The sequence below is a fragment of the Stegodyphus dumicola genome, chromosome 3, assembly GCF_044657685.1.
Source record: "Stegodyphus dumicola isolate Sdum_Otavi_A_Nest chromosome 3, ASM4465768v1".
NCBI lineage: Eukaryota > Metazoa > Arthropoda > Arachnida > Araneae > Eresidae > Stegodyphus > Stegodyphus dumicola.
In genome coordinates, this window is record NC_140770.1 from 139,403,227 (window position 1) to 139,419,336 (window position 16,110).

Below are 16,110 nucleotides of genomic sequence, written 5' to 3' on the forward strand. Positions count from 1 at the left end.
CAATTCAAGATAAAATATACTTCTGTATGTGCCATATCTTATGCTTCATGAATATTTGTAATCAGGGAAAGAATTCTGTATTTTTCAATTTTAATCCACAAATTCGGTTATTTGAAAGCAATGTGTTACTACTGCCTTAAATAGAAAACTTTATTATCTCCACGCGTCAGCGTATTACCATTCAGTAAAGCTAAGTTATTTAAATTTCAGATTTATTCATCCAGTGACTGAATTTCAAACAGTGTGACTGAAAAGCAATAAAATCAACCTTAACAACATTTTTTTTTTTTTATATATTTAAGTCTGATTTAACCGATTGATCCGAACATTTTTTCTATATTTTAATCTGATTTAACTGTCTGATCACAATCTTTAATCTGATGAAATTAGGAAAAATCTGGAAGCCCAAATTTGAAATTTGTTTTATTATCGATTTCATATTTTGTAAAATTTTAATGAATTTTTGATTAACAAACTAAAGAATTTCAAAGCAAGCAATGGCAACACTGCACAGAAAAAACCTTTTTATCTCCAGGGCGTAAGACTGTGTATCGGAAATTCTAAAGATCTGTTCAATTTAAAATTATTTTGCGATATTACTCTTGAAATGAATTTTACGGTTAAAGTGCGAAGAACATGATATTTAACAAATAAAGGTAACAAACAAAATGTTGGAAAGACACCCCTTTGGACGTAATTTAAAATCTGTAACCTTTCGGAATTTTATTTTTATACATTTGTTACATTTGCTATATTATTCCTTTAAAAATAGAGTCCACTAGCAGATAAGTGGTAAATCACTGAACACTGATAGCTCTGACCTAGGTTCGATTTCAGGCGAACGGGCTGGCTGCATGGGCATTTTCATAGTTTCCCCAATACGTAACGTGACACGAGCCACTTTCTCTTAAAAAGTCTCCACAAATGCATCCTTTCCCTTAGGCAGATACACTGAAGTGACAAAACTCATGGGATAGCAATATGCAAATATACAGATGGCAGTAGAATCGCGTAGAAAATGTATAAATGTGAAGTGCTTTGACAGGGCTTTCATTTGTGTTCAAGTTATTCATGTGAAGAGGCTTTGACGTGATTATGGCTGCACGACGAGAATTAACAGACTTTGAACACGAAATGGTAGTTGGAGCTAGATACATGGGTCATTCCATTTCGGATATCGTTAGGGAATTCAACATTCCGAGATCCACAGAGTCAAGAGTGTGCCGAGAGTATCTAATTTCAGGCATAACATCCCACCATGGACAGCACAGTGGCTGACAACCTGCACTTAACGACCGAAACCAGCGACGTCTGCGTAGAGTTGTCAATGTTCACAGACAAGCAACACTGCGTCAAATAACCGCAGAAATCAATGTGGGACGTGTCCGATAGGACAGTGTGGCGAAATTTATCTTCCTTGGGCTATGCCAGCAGAAGACCGACTCGAGTGCCTTCACTGACAGCACGACATCGCCTGCAGCGACTCTCGTGGGCTCGTGAGCATATCGGTTGGTCCCTAAACGAATGGAAAACCGTGGCTTGATCAGATGAGTCACGATTTCAGGTGGTAAGAGCTGATGGTAGGGTTCGAGTGTGGCGCAGACCCCACGAAGCCATGGACCCAAGTTGTCAACAAGGCACTGTTCAAGCTGGTGGTGGTTCCATAATGGTCTGAGCTGTTTTTACATGGCATGGACTCGGTCCTCTGGTGCAACTGAACCGATCATTGACTGGAAATGGATACCTTGAGCTACTTGGAGATCACTTACAGCCATTCATGGACTTCACGTACTCAAACAAGGATGGGATTTTTATGGATGACAATGCGCCATGTCACCGGGCCACTATTGTTCGCGATTGGTTAAAAGAACATTCTGGGCAATTCCACCGAATGATCTGGCCACCTAGATCACCCGACATGAATCCCATCAAACATTTATGGGACATCATCGAGAGATCAGTTCGTGCCCAAAACCCTGCACCGTCAACACTTTCACAATTATGGATGTCTATAGAGGCAGCATGGCTCAATATTCCTGCAGGGGACTTCCAACAACTTGTTGAGTCCATGCCACGTCAAGTTGCTGCACTTCGCCGGACAAAATATTACGAGGTATCCCATGACTTTTGTCACTTCAGTGTAGTCCTACTGTGCTTTGCCATAATCAACTAAACCAACCTTTAAAAATAATACTATATGTTGAAAGTATTTGGTGACAACAACCTTTTACTTGAAATGTAATTAGACGAAAAAAGGAGGATTGAGGATTCTATCTATAAAAAAAAATTTCTTACTGATAATTATCAATTTGAAAAGCCATCATAAATTTTAAATGATTTTTCAAACTAATTTTTTGCATAATCTAAATTATTCTCAAATTAGTCAAATATTTTTAATTTCCTATTTCTAGAAATGAAAATGCTAAACTTTTATTTAACCAAAGCTAATGAAGCAGATTATTTTAAGGACATTATCTGATACAGATTTGAATTTAACTAAACATAAAAATAATTCTTTTTGCACTTGGTAAAAACTAGATTAAAATCTTATTCAAGATGGTGAAAGATAATAGCATACTATTAAGTAACAATACTCATCTAGCTGAAATAAATAGGCTAAACTGTCGAGCTTATTTGTAAAACCAACTTGAAATTTTCACCATAATTTTCAATCAGTACCTAATTTTAATGCCTTTATGGCAAATTTACTTACTGGAAGAAATATTTATTGCATTACTACTATGTGTGTGTGTGTGTGTGTGAGTGGTAATGGCAAAGCCTCGAGGGCTATCTGCCTAAGAGGAGGGATGCCTTCGTGGAGGACTTTCTAAGGGAAACTGGCTCGTATACACGTTACACATGGGGAAAACCACGAAAACACCCATGCAGCCAGCCCGTTCGTGGGATTCGAACCTCGGACCGAACTACCAGTGTTCAGCGACTTTACCGCTCGGCCGCTGGTGGGCCATTACTACTATGAAATCAGCATTATTATATATATATATATATATATATGATATGCTGCATTTCTAATAAATCATTTGCAACCTTCAAATATAAAAAAAAATCTGATGTGTACACCACATGACTTCTTTGTACGGAATATTAAATTATACGCATTTGTTTCTGGCATTTCTTTTAAACTTATTGGATTTAATTAAATCTACTTCGCTGACAGCGCATAAACCATAATAGAATAAAGGCATTCTTTAAAATTCACTCTATTTGTTTAACATAGCGACACTCTGACACTAGGTTCACTTAACAGTATTATATTTCATTCATATTATAACTCAGTATGCACAAAATGTATATCATTTAAAAAATTATCTAATCGTTGCCACATGTTCTTTTCAAATACTATAATAAAGCTAGAATGATGTAAAAAAGAAATTAAGCAAACAAAACAAAAAGAAACAGTTTTTCACAGACGATTGAGTATTTCTCATTCAATTAATTCAGTTTTCACTTCGCGACAAGACAAAAATACATAAAAGCTCAAAATATCTGTATTAAAAATTACTAATTATTAAAAATTAAGTAAATCTTAAACACTTATTTCCTCGCAAAAATTCCAGAAAGGATTAAGCATGATTTAATTCGCAATAATAAATGAAGGTGTTATTTTTGTTGTTGCGAAGCTTATTCTCTCTAGATGGGCAACAAACCTACAATTCTGCTGTTTCAAATGTAAACAAATATGTCCGCCATGTTATTTAAAACTTAACCGCACTTAAACAGCTTTTCAATTGTTCATAATTGTACAAATATTGCTTCCAGAATTACGAAAGGCATAAAAACCTTAACCGGAAGATAAGAACAACATAATTCAATCATTTTTAAAGCAAAAAATGTACAATTTACAAACATATAAGCGTAAAGAAACTGAGATCACTGTGCCGAGTAACGGAGTGGATATATTATATGCATTTGGTGCGGCCGACTGCAACCAAAATACGAGGTAACCATCTACATGTTATGGCAGTCCTATATACAAAACTTCAACGTTCTGAGGCTACTCGTTTTTGAGTTATTCGAGATACGTACGTACGCTTGTATGCACGTACGTACATATGTTCGTACAGACACCATGAAAAATTCTCTTCAGAGTTAATTTTAAAGCAGTTTTATAATTTTTTTGGAGGAAACGAGTCTTTTATTCTGTCCTTACGTACAGATATCATGCAAAAATATCGTTACATTGCATTCGATAGCGGTTAAAATGGATATTTTCGTTGACATATGCTGCCTGAAACTTTTCGCGATTACAATACCTCCTTTTTACTTCGTACAAGGAAATAAAAATGTAAGTTTTCTAAAGGTGTTTGCACCACACACCGGCACCATTTTATAAGACTTCAAAACTGAATTAAAACCACTTTATAATGCAGGTTTCAGTTTATTCAACTATTTATATGATTCTGATGCAAAATTCATAATATTGGTTAAAATATATATAATATATATATAAACATAATATGGTTAAAATGGATATTTTCGTTGACATATGCTGCCTGAAACTTTTTGCGATTACAATACCTCCTTTTTACTTCGTACAAGGAAGTAAAAATGTAAGTTTTCAAAAGGTGTTTGCACCACACACCGGCACCATTTTATAAGACTTCAAAACTGAATTAAAACCACTTTATAATGCAGGTTTCAGTTTATTCAACTATTTATAATATGATTCTGATGCAAAATTCATAATATTTAATTATATAGTATTACAAATTTCATGTTCTTCGCTAATTTCATTTTGTAATTTTCTTACACTTTTGTAAAGAGAAAATTCTGAGTATAGAAGGAAAACTTTAATTTATCAAAGTACTTTTAAACACAGTAAAAATAAAAAATTATGTACATACTACTATGTGAATAAAATTAGTAATGCACCATGTAAAAAAGTAAATTCAAATTTTTGAGAATCAAAGATTTTAATCTTCATATAAATTTCTATAAATGTCTGCAATAGATTAAGGTAATTCAGATGGAATAATATTTAATAAGAAAACCATGTGGAAGATCACTACATGTGTTAGAATAGGATTTGCACAATTCAACTTTCATTAACTCAATGATGAAACTTTTAATACGTACATTTTATTTACACCTTTTAATTTTACCAGTTGCTTATGCAGCCAGCCACTTGGAATAGTTATTACGGAAAAGGAACAATACATAATGATTTTGATGAGTCCAGTTAGGAGAAATTCATAAAAATATTTAATATTCCTAATCACTTTTAACAGATAAAATTTGAAAGTTTAATATCTTATGTATTACTGAATGGCAACATGCTGGCATTAGAAAGATAAAAATACTTTATTTCAGGCAGTGGCAACACACTGCTTTCAAGCAGCGAGTTTGTTGATTAAAATTGAAAAATAAATATCTTACATTTTGCTGAATGACAACAGTCTGGTGACCAAGAGATAAAAATATTTTATTCTGAGTAGTGGCAACACTGCTCATTTTCAAATCACGGAGCTTGTTAATAAAAAATTCAGAAAATGAAATAAATAAACAACAAATTTGAAATTCCGGATTCGAGGGGCATAGCTTTGGTAAAGAACCATGGATGTTCAAAATCTGGTGTCCTTAGCTACCACCAATTTTCCACAATGCAAGAAACATACATACAGATTCTTCATTATTTACAAACAGAAAGTGAAAAACACTTTCATTAATAAAGGTTAAAAATTAAAAACCGAGAGTCTGGAGACCTACCGAGACATTGGGAGATGTGTCGAGAAAACAAGAAAGTTTCCAGCTGTGCATTTGAGTTGATACATAACATTATTGGATTAGGCTATAATCAGTTATTATGAAACTGCACAATATTTTAATTTATCTGTTTTATTTACTTCACATATGCTCTAAGCTACAGTATCACAAGGTACAATAATGCTCTGTATGGCTATTAACTACAACATGTATAACTAGGAACATGGCATAAATTTTTATACCAATACTTTTTTTATTACCATATACAAGATGGCAGTGCTAATATTTTTCATTTAAAAAGGATTTAATTGAATACTTGAATCACAGTGTCACAGAATTCAGAAACCAGAAATACATCTCACATTTAAATGATTGAAAAAAGCCAACATATATGATGACTTTTAATCCATACACAACACTGAAAACATATTCACAAGAAAAACAAATTCATTTAAAAGTGACAAGATACCATCAATATTATTGTTACTACAAACTCTTACAGTTCCTCATTCTTTAATAAAGTAGGCCAACACTTTATAAAACATTAAAAAATTTTAATTGTTATAAAATTTAAAAATATATGACAATAAAAACTGGTAAATATTAAAAAAAAGTTAAAAATAAGGTACTTTTCCATTAAATGCCCACAATCTAAACAAATTTCTTAAAGACATAGTCAGTTACACGTGGAGAAGTGAAAACTATCTTAACTAAATATTTTGAGGTGGCTAAACTTGTTTTTATGTTTTGATCTGGCTTTCGAAGTTCTTTGTAGTTCGAAGTCCTTGCAACGATACTTTTTTTTTTTTTTTTAATCTTCCATACAATGAAACAAACAGATTCAATATAAACGAAGCAGTATTATCCCTTCAGAGAAAAAATGCTCCAGTCTGCACAAACCATTTTATTTAACTCTTGAAAGAATCAAATTAGCACCATAAAAGGCAAGTGGTTTAAGAATTATTATCTCCCCTTCACAACTGCCATAACATTCATTTATTTGTGTTTAATGGAATTGCCTTCCATCCAAATTTGTGAAAACACATAACTGTTGTTGACTGGAATAATTATCTACCAGAAATTTGCACTGAAAATGTTTTGGGTCAAGAACAGAAAAAAATACGAGGATCAGGGCAAATCGTCAAAATAGACGAATTTCTTTTCACGAAGCAGATGAATAATGCCAGGCGTATTTTCCCACCACAGTGGGCTTCTGGAGGAATTTGTAGTGACATAAAAGATAAATTCCTTGTTGCTGTTTTAAACAGAGGGGCAGATTGTCTGCTCAGATGTATTGAAGAAAATGTAAGCAAGGGATCCATTATCTACTCCAACTGTTGGAAGGTATATAAAGTGGATGAACTCAAAAGAGCAGGCTTTTTTCACTTCAAAGTAAATTAGAGACTGAATTTTGTAGACCAAGAAAATGGTGTTCATATGCAGACTGTACAATGTTTATGGGAGTCAGTCAAAAAAAGGAATAAACGACAACTAACAACATTTAGCAGAGTTCGTATAACAAAAAAAGATTTATTCAGCTCTGTCATCGAAGTGACTGCTTAAACAGTTTATTCTGGAAATCAACTTTGAAGTTTGAGAAAGCCAATGAAGTTTATTTCAATAAATACTAATTATTTAATCTGCTGATATTGCATATATTTTTTTAAATATTTATTTTGGGCACTTTAATAAAAATGTAGGTAACATTATCAACCATTTAGAAATTTGTTTAGATTGTGAGCACATAATGGAAAAGCACCTAAAATAATTTATATCCTAGGTATTAATTTAGGAAATAAGTTATTATTGTATAATGTTTTCTTTTTAGTCAATTAATACAAGTATTAAAATCTAAGTTTCATTTCTAATTTGAACAATTTCTAAAACCACAATAGTATAAAGTTAAAAATGAAGACTTAAAATTATATAAACATACAACTTTAAATGAATGAACTAGATTTTCCTTTATGTCTCTAGTGGACTAAGAGATTTTGTACATTTCTGTTCTTAATTAATAATGGATAGAATTATTTGGTTATGGCACAGCACTCGAGAACTATCTGTTTAAGGAAAAGGATGCCTTCATGAAGGACTTTCTAAGGGAAACTGGTTTGTATACACATTAAACACAGGTGAAAACTACAAAAATTGCCCATGCAGCCAGGATTCGAGCCTCTGACTGAACTACCAATGTTCAGCGATTTTACCGCTCGGCTACTGGTGGGCAATAATGGATAGAAATGCTATATGCATTTATAAACTTGTATATATGCTTGTGCCTAATAAATTTAATATGACTATAGATTCGCATATGCATTCAATACTAAAAATGTCTGGATGCTCAAATTTGAGGTGTATATATAGCCTGAATGCAAATGTATGCATTCCAAATGCAACAACTATTTTGTTTCAATTTTAAAAGGATTTAAAAAAAAAAATTACAACATGCTGTTTGTTTATTTACTTTTTATCCTTTTATTCTAAAGATCAAGAATCAAATTTATGTCAGGATAAAGAGAACAGAGAATTTTTTCCCTTCATTTCTTCAGAGTTGATATAATAAATTTAACTTATTAGATCAGGATCACTGGAGAAATCTACACTTATTTGTGGACTTTTTCTAGTGTTAAAAACATGGATTCAAAGTCGAAAACTTCTTTCCTAATGCTGACAAAATAAAAGACTTTAGGTACTTATCTTACACTACAACTACCTCAGTAGATTGCACAAAATTTTGACAATCATGTGCACAACACTTCTTCAGCAACACATATGATAATTTTTCAGTTTTAACCACCTCACCATTTTTGTAAGCACTCTTTTTGTTCCTATGAGTTTTTTTTATACACATATAAAGCATACTTTTGTTTTAAACTTGATTTTTCCTTAAGGGATTTGCCTGTAACAGGAGGAACTACAGTAAAAATTCTTTAGGAAAACAGTATTTTGCTTTAAAAACAACTGTTATGAAATTTTGACTAAAACAAAAGCCACTTGCAAGCAGATTTATTAATTGTTTTAAGTCACCATTCTTTTCCTTCCATAAAATATCGCTGAATTATATCAAGGCAGTAGTACTAATATTGTTGAATTTGGCAGTTTAGTTTGCTATTAAAAAGTTTTCAGACACAATTACTATATTTCAGATTAAAAGCTAAAATTTATTCAATTCATAATAAATGGTAGTCCACAGCTCGCATTTAATGCTGGAGAACTTGGCAATGAAAGGGTTCAGTGATTTCAAAAAAATTTCAATCTTGCATTCTGTACAATTTCTGGAATTTTAGAAATAAAACCATAGGCCTTAAACATACAAAACATCTTATCTTGATTATGAAATCCCACTGACCATGAGAGTTGATAGGGATAACACTAAACATAGACAGATCATTCTAACAGAAGTTTAAAAGAAATCACTCTTCATATTTAGTTCAATAATCTAGAAGTACATTTTATGGATATTGACATAAAAACTAAAATCAGTTGTTATAAATTTGTATGCTTGCTTTGCAATTGTTTATCTGTTTTACAATTAAGTTGCATATTGTGCCCATAAATGCACACTTTTCTTGATGCTAGGAGCTCATAATTTTTAAAATATTCCATTGCAAATATTCTGTAAAAGACAGCTCCCATATTTTATTAATTTTTTTCAAAATGTGAGAGAAAACAGATAAAGCAATTAACTTATCCTTATTAATAATAAAACTGAACTAAATAATCAAGAATTAATTATGTTTGGATAATGCCAATGTGAGGATCTTATGACTGTGTTGTGACTTGTCCATTAATGGTGCTAAATTCCACTATTTGCGACACTGTCCAAAAAATGCTACAAAATAACTTTATAAATCTCCCATCTGCTCAGATTTTTTGGGGAAAAAATAAAGTTTCTAAAATTCTAAAATATTCTGGTCACTTTAGTTTATCTGGTTAGTCAGGCTTTTAATGTTGATTACATATCTTCAGAAAATCTGATGGCCAGCCTTTTAAATGCCAAACAGACAGTGTTATGATTTTGTACTGCACTTACATCATGTTACATGATACTACATTTTAACATCATCTACAATATAATGACAATATCACATTCAGAACTCAAACAGAAAGGTTAACAAGTACTCAAGTATATGAAATTATACACTACTGGTATTATACTAAATGCAATAAATGCTAAAAATTATAGTATGCATAAAAATGTTCTAACTGAAATATCTTTTCTATTATACATACTAAAATTCATTTTCACGAAAGGAAATAAATTTTAAAAATGGTCAAAATAATATTGTTATGCATATGAATAATGTACGATTTTATTTTAAATAATAAGTAATTAAAACCAACAAAATCAGCTCGATATAATTTTATAATAATTAATTTCATTTAATTTTAATCAGTTCTTTAATACTTTTAATTGCTTTTCATTTTGGTTATACAGTGTTTGAAGGTTTTTTGACGGTTTCAGTTTCCTCGAATATTTATTCTAGTCCTTTGAAATTTCAGGTGTTCAGAATTTATTGTACCTATTATGAAATTAATATCTTTAAATTGCACTTTTTGCTTTTAGATGCCCTAAGCATCAAAACGATTCTAGGGGCATCCACATACGTTTATACCAGTTTTTTCTTCATTTCTTCTCTCTCTCAGTTTTGGTTTTCCATTGCAGATTTTACCCTGCAATGGAAAAATTTTTAGTGTAATCTTTCCTGAATGTCTAAGGATTGTTTTGTGGTGTTCTTATATGGCTTAATGGTTAATCCAGCCCTGACTAAAATAAACAGCAGAGTTCTGATAAAAACTTTTGGATCACTTCCATGAGAACCATTTCAAAATAGTCTAAATTTATTTATAACAAAACTGAACCAACGAATAATTCCTTAACTGTTTCATCATAAATCTATCCTTTATAACAAATTTGAAAAGAAAATTTCACATATCTTTTATAGATAATTTTTTAGTAACAATAAACATTTTAAATTTTACAATTTTTCTTTCAACTTTAAAGAGTTTTAAAGAAGTGAAACTGCTAGAAAGACCACAGCTAAATCACGTAACTTTTGCAACAAATTTTAGTTTTTAATTGTATGAAGAAGTATTCAAGTTAAATCTCCTCAATCCATTAACTACAGCCCACCAGACTTTTAAATCTACATCTTAATGTGAAATAACCAAACAAGTATGCTATTGCACAATATACTAACACAGATTTGCATAACAATAAATGTATTTTAATATACTTTATATAATTTAATACATGATCCTACATTCCTTCACTGAAATATTTTACCATTTTATTAATATTTCATGCATCTCCAACAAGATTTGAGTAGAAACACACATTTTACAGTTATTTGACTATTATTCACATCAGACTTTCAATTACATAACAGAAAATAGTTTCAAATTTCGTAGGCAAAAAAAAATCAAAGCTCTGATATTTCTCAAGTGCACTTACAGATTAAATAATAATATAAATTAGCTCAGATATCTTATTTTCAAAATAATTAATTTTACAGAACTTTCTCAAATTAATTTCTAAATTTTTATAAACACAATTAATAAGTTATAAAACAAAAAATACTTCCTAATTAAAGCAGCCACTGCTACACTGCAATGAAATATTAAAATTGAAGAATTTATATATCCAATTCACAATAAGAGAATTTCAAATGCCAATAAGGGCTTATAGGATGACCACTTTAATAAAGTAGTACTAAATAATTAATAATAAATATTTATATAAGGAAGCAATGAATAATCAAAAATAAATATCTTATAACAAAATTTCATTATGCTGAAATTGAAAGCTCAGAAAATAAGAATTTACTATAAACAAATCTTTTATGTTTTGTTGACTTCAAATTTTCAATAAAAATTGTCAGTTTCTCTACTGGAGAACATTTTTTTTTCTAATGTATATTGATTTTTAAGTAAATAACATTAGATATATAAATAAACAGAGATTTTAAACATCTGTTTTTGTCAACATTGGACCAATATAACTCACTTCAATAATTTTAAGTTACACAAAAGACTATATCTTATAACTGTTTGATTCTATGATTATGAAATATTTCAGCAAAAAGTATGTATTATTTTTTTCTCAATACATACTACAAAAAACTAAGTAGCTAAATTCTAGAGCAAATGCTTTAGTGAGGAAGGTGTTCAATGACAGCCTGTGTGAAGTCGGATGTGCTAGAATAACCACCGAGATCCCTCGTTCGAACTTTTCCTTCTTTCAGTACATTTTCAACAGCCTCGGCAATCAAGTTAGCATAATAAACTAAGTTCACATGGCGTAGCATTCCGACCGCACAGAAAAGCATTGCGGTTGGATTTGCTATATTTTTTCCTACAGCTTCTCCAAAGGTATGACGAGCACCTGGTTCATGTATTACACAGTCAGAACTGTAGCTCGCACCAGGAACTAGACCAGCACCTCCTACTAAACCTGCTGCCAAATTATCTATTATGTTGCCATATAAATTGGGCATCACCATCACATCAAACTGTTCTGGATGTGCCACCAGCTGCATACAAGTGTTATCGATAATCATATTTGAGAATTCAATTTGAGGATACAATTTGGAAACCTCTTCGCAGCAACGCAGAAATAAACCATCACCAAGTTTCATTATATTAGCTTTGTGAACAGCTGTAACTTTCTTGCGACCTCTCTTGGTGGCATAATCGAAAGCAAATTTTGCTATTTTCTGGGAACGTTCTTTTGTTACAATTTTCAGGCACTCAATAACTCCTGGTACACTCTCGTGCTCCAAAGCACTATACTCGCCTTCAGTAGATTCTCGAATTATTACGAAATCCAAATTGCTGTGCCTTGTCTTCACACCGGGGAATGTTCTCACATGTACGACATTGGCGAAAAGATCAAGATCCTTTCTGATTTTCATATTTAATGTTTGAAGCTCACCTGTGTGTGTACTGAAAGGAGACTGAAGAGTACCTTTCAACGCTACTCCGTTCTTCTTCACTGACTGCAAAACTTCTTCGACAGATACACTCATAGATTGATGGACCTCACTTAAAAATAATTCTTCGAATTCCACCGGCACACTAATTGCCTGAAAAACATCTTTGACAGCCTGGCACAATTCAGGACCTACTCCATCACCAGGAATCAATGTGCATTTCACTCGACCATGGCTTTTAGGAACATTTTTTGCTTGCTCTTCACTATATATCGGTGACCAGAAGATAGATCGAGCATGAGTTTTAACTCCATTAAGACGAAATTTATCAAAAATAACACCACCGCGGAGAAAAATACTAGATAAACATTTGCGAGATGCCATAGCGGTCGCTCAAGAGCAGAAAGGAAATTTTTATTCACACAGCTTCAAAAATTTGCTTTGGAAAATACGTATACGTTTATCGAGCTGAGAAGCACATACGTCCTTCCAATCAAATTCTACCACACTCCCAGCTTGTTGCTGACGTCAGGGAACCATTTTATCCAATGAAAAGGGTTCCTGATGGAAAACTATTTCAGAGATAATTTACGAATAAAATAGCTTTTCGATTTGTGAAGTTGGCATTTTATTTCCTTTTTATTTTGATTTTATTTCGGAGATCATTGCTTAACAACCCATTTCTCACTTTTTTTAAGCAAATAAAATGGTATAACAGATATTTTTTGTACAACAACCATAATTAATTAAGAAAGTTTATTTTCATTAACTTCAGATAGAAGTGCAATGGATTAGCTCATTTAATTATTTCTGTCAAAATAAATGAATAAATTTGTTTAAATTAAGTGCAGAAAGACCGTAAAGTATCATATTGTTACGGATTTCGTATTTATTTAGTTTGCTATTTTTAATAGAATTGTTATTAAAATTATTTTATATTCCCGTGCAATGCAGCACGAGACTTATTTGAAGAGAAAGCTACGCCAGAAAAATTAAATACAGAAGCACGCGCATCTAACATTTTAATAATAGATATCTCGTAATTGTACGCTTTTGCATTCCGGAAAAATCAAGAAAATACGAGAAGTTTCTAGTGCATGTTTAAAAAGCTTATAAAAGCTGGAGAAAAACATCTCAATTCAGTTGTTTACTTACTGTTATGCTTGATTGTAGCGAATTCGCGGTGAGATCGGATTAAATTTCTCTGTTTTGAATTACGTTCTGTTGAACGGTTTAGTAGTTTAAAATATAACTTCGGTGAGATAGTGCGATATTGTACGAATATCTCTAAGGAAATTTAAACATTTTGGTTTTATTTGTTGTGATAAGAATAAATTTATTCACTTTTCATTGGACTTAAGCATTCTATTTATTACGAGCCCGTACGCACGCAAGAATATATTATTAAGACTCAGCAAAAATAAGACAGAAGACTGCTTTATCTCTTCACATCTTCTCAATTAAGTTTTCTAGTTACGCGCTTAATGAAGAAGATTTATAGAAATAGAGATTAAATTCTATTAAAATTTAAGGCATTGGCAATTACATAAATAACTTTCATAATCAATACATATTCATGAAATATTTTTAATATAACTGTTTCTTTTTAAAGAAGAAATTTTCTCTTACACCTATTAAATCTAGACAAATTTTGTTACGGCGATTCCGTTCGTCCGCCTATGCGTTTTAGTTTATATTTTATCTCAATAGATGGCAGCACTATACTTATGCCTTGAATCGGCAATAAAGTGTAATGGAAAAGAAATTCACAAACATTTAAATATCAGAGCTTTATTAAAAATTCATAGGCATACTCTAATTAATATATGGAAGTTTTTTGCGATTTCTAGCACTCTACGAAACAAGTTTCTGTTCACTATTCTTAAAAATTTTACAAAATTTTATTCTGGGTTTGAGCCAATAAAAGTACAGTGCTACCCAGATTGAGTATTTGAATGCAGGTCTTATAAAAATCGGTAATAATGAAACTTTTTTGCCACTAAAAGTAATAAATAAAATAATTTTTTAAAATCTGATTTAATTTTTTTAGATTTAAATTTTTTTAAATTTTATTTTAAAGTTTTTTTACTCTGAAATTTACTAAGAATCGCTTTCTGTGTTTATAATTTAACATCTGATTCAGCAAGCAGTTCTCGGCGCGGCCGTTATCTAGTTAGAAGCGCATACGATCTACTGATAAGATGCTACAAAGAATCCTTTTGCGTGTTACCGCATGCAAGCGAATTCGGCAGAAAGTAGATTTACGACAGAGAGTTGTACCTTAAAAATAATTTTTAATAAAAGGCATTAATTTCACTTTGATTAAGAAATCTATTTATCATTCTGTAAGAGCGATAAGAATGAATCTTCCTATGACAGAAACTTAAGAGTTTCTGTTTACCATAACCTTTGGTTCTAGAGCGAATTTTTACAAGGTACCTGTTTTAAAATACTTCTAAGAAATCGAATTTTATTTTAAAAGCATTAAAAATACAGATTTTTGCTCTATTTAAAAGTATTGAATGCCATAAGTCTTTAAAAAATATTCTACATTTTACGCTAAATATATACATCTGTTTCAAAAGTGCGCGAATATGTTTCAGAGCTGTTGTAAGAAATCAAACTAAAACTGAATATTCAACTAGGATCTCTAGGAGGAATCAACTAGGGGTAATCACAAAGTTACCTTTATTTACCGAGTATTCCCTTACAGTTCAAACACTAGCAAGTTAATGTCAAATAAATCTTTATTTATCCACAATAAAAAATAAATATTTATTAATTTATCCTGAGTGGCAACAAACTTTTTTTAGTGCCAAGTTTTGTCATTAAATTTGAAACGTAAATACACTCATGTCCAAAATTATGTTTACATGCATAAATTCACGGATTTCTCAGAGACTATGACTTATAATTTAATGAATTTTCGTGGAATCATACATAATATGATGACACATAAATGCAAAAGAAAAAATTGAAGATCACCTCATATGATATAAAATTGTAGCATGAAACAATAAAAATGGTAATAAAGTGTGACAAAGAGAGTTAAGAAAAAAGGGAATGATTCAGAAAAAGAATTAAGTCTTACGAATTTAATATGGAATATGATCTCCCCTGCCTTGTACACACATATCACAACGTGTTTTAAGGCTGGAAATAACGTTGTTAACCACAGTTTGGGGAATTAATCTCCACTCTTCCAGCAATGCCGTCTTCAGAGCATTTACATCTCTAGGAGGAGGATGTATACGTGCAATTGCTCTTCCAAGGTATTCCCATAAGTTCTCTATCTGGTTAAGGTCAGGAGAGTTTGGTGGCCAAGGTATTCGCTTAATGTCTTCACTTTCAAGGAATTCATCAACGAGGTTTGCTCGATATGGACGGGCATTATCATCCATAAATAAAAAGTCAGGTCCATATGCACCCCTGAAAAGTCTTACACAAGGATCTA

The 16,110-nt window shown here is 31.5% G+C and overlaps 2 protein-coding genes across 7 annotated transcripts in view; both read right to left on the minus strand.

Moving 5' to 3' along the window:
- The window catches only part of LOC118192818 (uncharacterized), a 560,683-nt gene that overhangs the window by 235,861 nt on the left and 308,712 nt on the right, over positions 1-16,110 (minus strand). The window lies entirely within an intron of this gene.
- Positions 5,841-13,067, minus strand: LOC118192816 (putative isocitrate dehydrogenase [NAD] subunit beta, mitochondrial). Its single transcript, XM_035363838.2, has one exon. It carries the CDS (start codon positions 13,038-13,040, stop codon positions 11,877-11,879), a length of 1,164 nt encoding a protein of 387 aa, XP_035219729.1. The 5' UTR covers positions 13,041-13,067; the 3' UTR covers positions 5,841-11,876.